This window comes from Muscardinus avellanarius (genome assembly GCF_963383645.1).
Source record: "Muscardinus avellanarius genome assembly, chromosome: 21".
NCBI classification, from domain to species: Eukaryota; Metazoa; Chordata; class Mammalia; order Rodentia; family Gliridae; genus Muscardinus; species Muscardinus avellanarius.
In genome coordinates, this window is record NC_137807.1 from 23847714 (window position 1) to 23857460 (window position 9747).

The window sequence follows — 9747 nt, forward strand, 5'->3', positions numbered from 1 at the left end:
GCTGTAGAGGGTTTCTTTCTGCCCACCCCTGCCAAGTGGTTTGGGGCCAGGCTCTGGATTCTCCTGGGCCTGACAGGAAGCCATGGGGCCCACCTGGCCCGGGAGCCTCTCCTGCCACAGCCAGAGGGTGGCACAGGGAGAAAACAATGTCTACCAATCCCAGACAGCTGCCCTCGGGTGCCACGCCCCTGCAGATGCTACCATCATCGGGCTTCTCGAAACTTCCATTCTACCAGCCACTTGCCTCTGGTTGAGTGTCTCCCAGCACCTGTGGTGAGGGGCATCAGGGCCTTTGACTCCTGTCTGGGATGGATGGAGGGAGTGGGGGTGCGGCTGTCACCCACATTATAGGCCAGATCAGGGCCAGGCAGCCGAGGTCTGGGAGCAGGAGGGCCCTAGGTTCCAGGACGTTCTCAGGTGCTGTCTCTGGACACCTTAGGCCTCTGGATAAAGTGTTGACCACAGCTCGACTCGGTTTCTGACTTAGGGGTGGAGCAGGGGCAGGTGGGAGCCACTGCCAAGCAGGGCCTCTGGACAGACCCGAGGGCTTCTGTCAATAGTCATGACTCCTGCCAGCCGTGGTGGTGCACACTCAGAATCCCAGCATTTGGGAGGCTGAGACAGGAGGATCGCGGTTCGAGGACAGCTTCAGCTACTTAGTGAGGCCCTTTGCAACTCAGCGAGACCTGTTTCAAAATAAAAAGAATAGCCGGGCGTGGTGGCGCACGCTTGTAATCCCCGCGCCTGGGAGGCTGAGACAGGAGGATCACGCAGGTTCGAAGCCAGCCTCAGCTACTTAGTGAGGCTCTCAGCAACTTAAGTGAGACCCTGTTTCCAAATAAAATAAAAAATGGGTCTGGGAGTATAGCCTGGAGGTAGAAAGCCTCTGGGTTCCACCTCCAGTACCACCAAAAAAATAAAAAGAATAAAAAATAGGGCCGCAGGTGTAGGTTGGAGGTAGAATGCCCCTAGGTTCCATCCCCAGACCCGCAAATAATAATCATAATCGTAAGTCCTTGCTTTCAGCTTGACCCCCAGACCCTGCAGGACAGAGACTGGCAGCGGACAGTCATCGCCATGAACGGGGTAGGTACCCACCGGGCTCTGTGAGCACCCACTTCTCACAGAAGGTTAGGTGGCCCCGTTTGCTTCCCGACAAGGCTGACCCTGAGCCAGCGCCCAAGCAGGAGCGGCTGGAGCCGGGAGGCCCCACCGCTGTGCACAGGAACGAGTCCTGCAGCTGGTAACGGGTACAGCACGGGCTGAGCCTGCGCATCTGCCGACAGAGACCTCATGGTGCCTTCCCGACAGGCGGGCCTCAACCCCGCGCCCCAGGATCATCCTTAGAAACCGAGACCCCTGGTAGCCTTCAGCCACCCCAGGAAGTTTATATAGGTTGATTATCCCTTACCCAAAGGCTTCGGGGCCTCGGCCGCTCGCCCTGGGAGTGGGAAGGTCTGAGACCTCCGGGGACCCCCGGAGCCTCGGGCTGCGAGGACCAGAAGGCTGAGAGGCCTGGGCCCTGTCTAACCTCTTGCAGGTTGAAGTCAAACTCTCCGTCAAGTTTACGAGCAGGGAGTTCAGCTTGAAGAGAATGCCCTCCCGCAAGCAGACGGGGGTCTTCGGGGTCAAGATTGCCGTGGTCACCAAGTGAGTGGCGAGGGCCAGGGGCAAGCGTGCGCAGGCGCGTCCCTGCAGGACCTTTGCAGGGAAGAGCAGGCATGGCTCCCTCCCTCCTGTGCGGGGTCGCTGCCCGGGGAGGCCTGCAGAACCTGGGAGTACTCTGTGCGCTTAGTCCCTGCATGGGGAGGCCTCCGGGGCCTGGGAGCACCCTGCGCGCTTAGTCCCTGTGTGGGGAGGCCTCCGGGCCCTGGGAGTACCCTGCGTGCTTAGTCCCTGCACGGGGAGGCCTCCGGGAGTACCCTGCGTGCTTAGTCCCTGCACGGGGAGGCCTCCGGGCCCTGGGAGCACCCTGTGCGCTTAGTCCCTGCATGGGGAGGCCTCTGAGCACCCTGTGTGCATAGCTACCTCCTGTGTTTACCACAAAGCCAGCTCAGGAATGTCCTCACGCCTTCCTCTGGAATCAGCAACCTGGCTCCCAGCTAACACCAGGAACTACTCCGTCCCTCATTGGAAGCTGTCCTGATCCCAGTTCCTGTCGAGTGACCGTCACCCCTGCCCCTTTGTCACGAGTCCGCTGCCAGGAGAGCTGTTTGTTGAGCCCAGGGCTGTTCTCGGGGATACAGGCCACTTCCTCTAGGATTTCATTTAGTCCCCCAGGATGGACCCGGGCCAGGGCCCTGACCTTGCTGGTCGCTTGGCCCAGGCCGGCGCCAGGCACTGCCCGGACACACACTTGTGTCCAAACACCATTCCCTCCGGAAAGGGTTTGCACAGGAGTCGCAGCAAACTCTGTCCTCTGCTCTCCCAAAGAGCACCCCAGGGCTCCCGGCTTATTTGAGAGATCTGAAAAGGGCTTCTCCTCAGCTCGTGCCCAGAGTGGTGTTGGTGGTGTGAGAAAGAGCTTTTTTTAAATTTTTTTGGCACCGGGGATAGAACCCAGGGGCATTCTACCTCTGAGCTACACCCTCAGCCCAATTTCTTATTCTTTATTTTGAAACAGGGCCTCACTGAGTTGCAGAGGGCCTCACTTAAGTAGCCAAGGCTGGCCGCGAACCCGCAACCCTCCTGTCTCAGCCTCTCAAGTGCTGGGATCACAAACACGCTCCACCAGCCTGGCTCCAGCCACGTGCTAATGCAAAGCTCACAATCTTTAAACTGCACTTCAAGTGGTGGACTTCACTTAGAAAACCTCCCAGGACTGCTGGGGCTGTAGCTCAGAGTTCTTGCCTAGCAAGCTTGAGGCCCCGGGTTAAATCTCCAGCGAAGGGGGGTGGGCAAGGGGAAGGTGAGGGGGGGGAGGAGGAGAAAGGGGAAGAAAAAGGAAGGAGGAAAAGAAAGTACTTGTGAGGCAGACACAAGGAGGAGGATCTGCAGGTTCGAGGCTAGCCTCAGCAATTTAGTGAGACCCTGTTTCAAAATAAAAATTAAAATAGGCCAGGCATGGGGGCACAGGCCTGTGATCTCAGCCCTTGGGAGGCTGAGACAGAGGATTGCGAGTTTGAGACCTGGTTCAGCTGCTCCCTGTCCTTAGAAAGGCCCCGGTGAGCCCAGTGTGGTGGTGCACACCTCTAATCTCAGCACTTGGGGGCTGAGACAGAAAGATCACAGGTTCGAGGCCAGCCTCAGCAATTCAGTGAGGGAGGCCCTTCAGTGAATTAGGTCTGGGGGTGTAGCTTGGAGGTAAAATACCCCTGGGCTCAATCCACAGTACTCTCTTCCCCAAAGAAAGTCCCCTATAAAATCTATGTAGTGAGCTAGGAGTGGTGGCGCACGCTCGTCATCCCAGCATTCGGGAGGCTGAGACCGGAGGATCACGGTTCTTGGCCAGCCTCAGCTACTTAGCGAGGCCCTTTGCAACTCAGTGAGACCCTGTTTCAAAGTAAAGAATAAAAAATAGGGCTGGGGGTGTAGCTCAGAGGTAGAATGCCCCTGGGTTCCATCCCCAGCACCATTAGAAAAACAAAACAAAAAAAAACCTCCATGTAATGAAAGCCGTGGTCCTCTGAGCCGAGGGGAAGCACACACAGGCTCTGGGCAGCCCCAACCTGACACCTTCCTTGACTGACTCAGCGGCCACCCGAGCACTGAAGGTGTCTGCTTTCCCCTCTCAGGAGGGAGAGATCCAAGGTGCCCTACATCGTGCGCCAGTGCGTGGAGGAGATCGAGCGCCGGGGCATGGAGGAGGTGGGCATCTACCGGGTGTCCGGAGTGGCCACAGACATCCAGGCGCTGAAGGCGGCCTTTGACGTCAGTGAGTGTCACCTGGGCATGCAGGACGAAGGGGTGGCGGGCGGCCCTGCACTGAGACTCCCAGAGCACCCTCTGGGTACCTCTTCTTCACTTACTGTTTTACTTACTGTGTGTGTGGGGGGGGGGGGTTGGTGAGAGAGAGAGACTGGTGATTCTACCTCTGAGCTATACCCTTATTCCTATTTTTATTATTTTATTTTTATTTTATTTATTTATTTATTTATTTATTTATTTATTTATTTTGCGGGTCTGAGGATGAAACCCAGGGGCATTTGACCTCTAAGCTACAACCCCTACCCTATTTTTTATTCTTTATTTTGAGACAGGGTCTCACTAAATTGCAGAGGGCCTCACTGAGTAGCTGAGGCTGACCACGAACCATGATCCTCTAGTCTCAGCCTCCCAAATGCTTTTTTAAAAATATTTATTTATGTATTTATTTATTTTGCACAATGGGGATGGAACACAGGGGCATTCTACTTTCGAGTGATACCCCTAGCTCTATTTTTTCTTTATTTGGAAACAGGGTCTCACTAAGTTGCAAAGGGCCTCACTAAGTAGCTGAGGCTGGCCAGGAACCGTGATCCTCCTGTCTCAGCCTCCCAATTACTGGGATTAAAAGCATGTGCCACCAAACCCGGCCCCAGGGCAGCCTATTTTTTATTCTTTATTTAGAAACAGGGCCTCAATAAATACTGAGGCTGGTCATGAACCTGCAATCCTCCTGTCTTAGCCTCCCAAGTACTGGGATGACAAGGGTGTGCCACCATGCCATTCTACCTCCGAGCTACACCTCCAGCCCTATTTTTTATTCTTTTTTTGAAACAGAGTCTCACAGAGTTGCAAAGGGCCTAAGTAATAGCTGAGGCTGTTCTTGAACCGTGATCCTCCTGTCTCAGCCTCCCAAATGCTGGGATTACAAGTGTGTGGCACCACACCTGTTTTTTGTTTGTTTGTTTGTTTGTTGTTGTTGTTTTTTTTTGAGGGTCTGGAGATGGAACCCAGGAGCATTCAACCTCCGAGCTACACCCCCAGCCCTATTTTTTATTTTTTATTTTGAAACCGGGTCTCACTTAGTTGCAGAGGGCCTCACTAAGTAGCTGAGGCTGTCCGCGAACCACAATCCTCCAGTCTCAGCCTCACGAATGCTGGGATTACAAGCATGCGCCACCACGCCCGGCTTATTTTTATTTCGAAACAAGGTCTCACTGGATTACTGAGAATCTCGCTACTTGCCGAAGCTGTCCTTAAACCTGCGATCCTCCTGTCTCCGCCTCCCAAGTCCTGGAGTGGCGGGTGTGCACCACCGCGCGGGGCTGCTTGGGGAGAATGCGCTGAGCCTGAACCCACTCGGCGGCCAGCGTGGCCAGGACCGCGCTCTCCAGGACCGCGCTCGCTCAGCCGCTCTGTTTTGTGCTCTCTGCAGATAACAAGGACGTGTCCGTGATGATGAGCGAGATGGACGTGAACGCCATCGCCGGCACGCTGAAGCTCTACTTCCGCGAGCTGCCCGAGCCCCTCTTCACCGACGAGTTTTACCCCAACTTTGCCGAGGGCATCGGTGAGTGCCGGGGGCGTCTGAGCTGCGCCCCTCTGCCATGGGCCGACCTGAGAAGGCCGGCTGTGTGGGGCGGGGACAGATCCAGGCTCTGCCTGTCCCCCTGGTCCCCCGCCGCCTCAGCCCATCCAAGCAGCCAACACTCACCCGGGAGCAGGGGCCCAAGGGCCATGGCCCACCGTGTGTGTGTGTGTGTGTGTGTGTGTGTGTGTGTGTGTGTGTGTGTGTGTGCGCCTCAGCCCATCCAAGCAGCCAACACTCACCCGGGAGCAGGGGCCCAAGGGCCATGGCCCACCGTGTGTGTGTGTGTGTGTGTGTGTGTGTGTGTGTGTGTGTGTGTGTGTGTGTGCCTCAGCCCATCCAAGCAGCCAACACTCACCCGGGAGCAGGGGCCCAAGGGCCATGGCCCACCGTGTGTGTGTGTGTGTGTGTGTGTGTGTGTGTGTGTGTGTGTGACTGGAGATGGAACCCAGGGGCTTTTCTACCTCCGGGCTATACTTCCAGACCTATTTGATACTTTATTAGGAAACAGGGTCTCACTAAGTTGCTGAGAGCCTCACTCAGTAGCTGAGGCTGGCTTCGAACCTGCGCGATCCTCCTGTCTCAGCCTCCTAAGTACTAGGATTACGAGCGTGCGCCACCTCACCCACCTTTTTATAGAGCAGGGCTCAATGTGGCGTCCTGGCCCGGGTCAAGCCAAGCTCAAGCCCAGCCTTCATCCCAGGCGATGTCCAAAGCGGGGTGCTAGCATCTGAGGCAGACACCAGCTCCATGTCACCCTGAGGGTGAGCCTGCCTGCCGGGGCCTGTTCAGTGGAGGACCTGGTGTCTGGCCCAGAAAGGAAGGGACGCCCTGGCTTGGTGGGGCTGGGGTCTTCCCACCTGCCTCACCCCCTCCGCCAGCTTCATTCTATGGCCGGCCTCTTCCTAGGAGGCCTTGGTAGCAGAATGTAGCCTCCAAGGGCAGCCCTGTTCAGAAGCAGCTTCTCCCGGTGCCTGGGTGCCCTGGGGTGCTGTCAGCCCCTCAGAGATGGAGCGCATCCGGGGTGGCTCACGCCCCCATGGGCCCCATCACAGCATCTTTTCCGGGGGCCAGCACTGTGTAAGAGGCTGTCCAGTTGCTGAGTGTGGCGGTGCACCTTTGTAATCCCAGCATTTAGGAGGCTGAGACGGGAAGATCACGGTTCAAGGACAGCCTCAGCTACTTAGTGAGGCCCTTTGCAACTCAGTGAGACCCTGTTTCAAAATAAAGACTAAAAAATAGGGCTGGGAGTACATCTTGGAGGTTAAATGGCCCTGGGTTCCATCCTCAGGACTCAAAAAAAAAAAAAAAAAAACTGTCCAGCACCCTCCGACATGGGCCCCAGGCACCCTGTCCGGGCACCCGTGGGAGAGGCTCCGGCCCGTGGCTCTGACTGTGCGTGCCCCCTCTTTCCGCAGCTCTCTCAGACCCCGTTGCCAAGGAAAGCTGCATGGTCAACCTGCTGCTGTCCCTCCCCGAGGCTAACCTGCTTACCTTCCTCTTCCTTCTGGACCACCTGAAAAGGTAGCTCCCACAGTTGCCCCCCAACCCAGGGACTGGAGCCATCCATGGCCACTTTTCACCCCTGCACCCTAGCCTTAAGTGAAGAGCTAGGCATTTGTCCACATTCAACAGTGCAGGTGGACGGATGCCCCTGACCCCTAGGCAGGGCTCAGAGTCGGTCCAGCTGCCTACTACCTTTGCTGAGACCCAGAAGCCCCTGCTTGGAGTCTGCCACCAGCGTGGCCAGGATTCGGGTCCCTCCCGCCCCAGGTGGCTATGACCTGGAGCCAGCACAAGGCAGCAAGGGCGTTACCTGCCACCACGCTGCCCGGGACCCCAGGGTGGCCCTGCGTCCGTCCTGAAGGTGGCATCACAAAAGCACCCTCTGCTTTGACCCTCTGCAGAGTGGCCGAAAAGGAGACAGTAAACAAGATGTCTCTGCACAACCTCGCCACCGTCTTCGGCCCCACGCTGCTCCGGCCTTCAGAGAAAGAGAGCAAGCTCCCTGCCAACCCCAGCCAGCCCATCGCCATGACTGACAGCTGGTCCCTGGAGGTCATGTCACAGGTATGGATGGAAAGTCGGCCCGGTGCACGCTGCCTCTGCCTGAGAGGAGCCGGGCATGGGGCGCACATCTCTAATCCCAGCATTCCAGAGGCTGAGATGGGAGGATCATGGTTGGTGGACAGCCTCAGCTACGGAGTGAGGCCCTTTTTTACAACTCAGTGAAACCCTGTTTCAAAATAAAGAATAAAAAATCAGGCTAGAGGTGTAGCTTGGAGGTAGAATGCCCCTGAGTTCAATCCCCAGTACCACAAAAAAAGAATTAAAAATAAATAATAATAAAAAAAGGGGCCAGGAATGGTGGCACACGCTCATAATCCCAGTATTTGGAAGGCAAAGACAGCATTGCAGCAGTTCGGGGATAACCTCAGCTATTTAGACAGGCCCTCTGCAGCTTAATGAGGCCGTGTTTCAAAATAAAAAATAAAAAAAAAATAGGGCTGGGAGCCGAGTGTGCTGGCCCTTTGCAACTCAGTGAGACCCTGTTTCAAAATAAAGAATAAAAAATAGGGCTAGGGTTTTAGCTTGGAGGTAGAATGTCCTACCGCAAAAAACAAAAGAAAGAAAGAAAGAAAGAAAGAAGGAAAGAAAGAAAGAAAGGAAGGAAGGAAGGAAGAAAGAGAGGCCCTCACCCAGCCCACATGGCTTCTGGTCCTCTGGGTGCACCTGACGTGGGCCCTAGCCCTACCCCACACCTGAGGAGCCACCGCCCCCCAGATCGCTTGGTCTGAGGCTGGGCTTGTCTGGCCTGAGCCGGTCTTGTGGACCAGGGCCAGGAAGACCTCTGCTGTGGCACGCCCCTCTGAGCCGGTCCTCTCCATCACCTGCCCAGGTCCAGGTGCTGCTGTATTTTCTGCAGCTGGAAGCCATCCCTGCCCCCGACAGCAAGAGACAGAGCATCCTGTTCTCCACTGAAGTCTAAAGGCTCCAGCATCCTCTCGCGAGGCCAGCAGAAGGGCCGGGAAGCCTGTAGCGAGCTGAGCAGTCTGCAGAGTGGGATCCGAACCATCTCAGGGTGTGACGGGGCCACGCCCAAGAGCGGGGTCGTCTACCGATATCCAAGAACCCAGTTTAGAAGGCTCTGCGGGTCTGCCGGGCTCGGGCTGGGCTCCGACTGTGGTTCTCCGTGCTGCCACTAGAGGGCGCCCCAGGCCCGCAGGTCTGGCCCCAGGAAGCCAAGACCAGGGAGTGTTTTTTGTGGACTTATCATGCTTTCTACTGGATCCCTTGTGGAGATGCACCCTCTCCGGGGAGATGGGGCCAACACCAGAGTCCTTCACTGTTGTGTCCTGAATAAACGCTGCTGCTGCTTTACAGCCGGGGGCGCGCAGCCCTGGCCCTGCGAGGGTGGGGCCGTCCCCTCTCCCCGGCTTCCACTGCACCTGCACCTGTCACTGGGTTTGAGAAGCTGAGCGGACACTGTTGCATCTCGACGGCCTCCCCTGTCTGCCTCGCCCTTTCTGGAAGCATTGAGCTGCGGCTTCGTGTTCTTGGTCTGTTTAGCGGGGGCTCCTAGAAAGGCAGCTCCGTACTCCCGCCCCGGCAGCCATGAGATGTCCAGGGACCAGATACCAGGGAGGGGGGCCCAGGCCGGCCACGCACCTTCTGTTTCCTTCCCTGGAGAGCGTAATGGGTCCACCTGTCCTGGCCTTCTGCCGGGCGCCCGCTCTCCCTTACTGTCGGAAGGTCGTGATTTCCGTGGCTTCCCTCTGCCGGCTGGTCGTCCTGCTCCCGGAGCCCACACGGATGGCTGCTTCTCGCTCGCAGCTGAACAGACTCACGTTAACTTTTGTACAAATTTCCTCTCCTCTGGCGGGCGGCGGCAGCTTGCTGACGGTTTGTTTCAAAACTTTGATCCCAAATAATAGCCTTTTTGATACTTGAATATTTTTAAGTTTTATACATAGCTTCTAATTTTTTCCTAACAGATTCAGATACCTAATAAGATACTAGAATGTCCTCCCGTGGGGGCAGCACGCTGGAGGAGCGAGTGGCCAGGCCCCGGGATGGGGACGGGGAGGGGGGAGGGGGTCCCACCCCAGAGCATCTCTGCAACGTTCCCTGCCTCCTTGGCCTGGAGAAAACAGAACTGGGGAAACCACAAAGTATTCTGAAGAAGCAAACCCGTGGACAGTTGCGTCTCTCAGAAAAAGAAGGTTCTCATAAGCTGGGCGTGGTGGCGCACGCCTGTCATCCCAGTCCTTGGGAGGTTGAGACGGGAGGGTCGC

At 56.6% G+C, this 9747-nt stretch overlaps 1 protein-coding gene across 1 annotated transcript in view; it reads left to right on the top strand.

The window, feature by feature from the left end:
* Window positions 1–8441, top strand: part of BCR (BCR activator of RhoGEF and GTPase) — a gene marked incomplete at both ends in the record, with an annotated part of 111424 nt that extends 102983 nt beyond the window's left edge. The window contains 7 exons of the mRNA XM_080717814.1: window positions 1027–1086; window positions 1541–1650; window positions 3735–3874; window positions 5300–5434; window positions 6871–6976; window positions 7360–7522; window positions 8352–8441. Of these exons, the coding sequence (XP_080573940.1) occupies window positions 1027–1086; window positions 1541–1650; window positions 3735–3874; window positions 5300–5434; window positions 6871–6976; window positions 7360–7522; window positions 8352–8441 (804 nt within the window). The remainder of the gene's footprint in view (window positions 1–1026; window positions 1087–1540; window positions 1651–3734; window positions 3875–5299; window positions 5435–6870; window positions 6977–7359; window positions 7523–8351) is intronic.
* Window positions 8442–9747: the final 1306 nt, after the last annotated feature.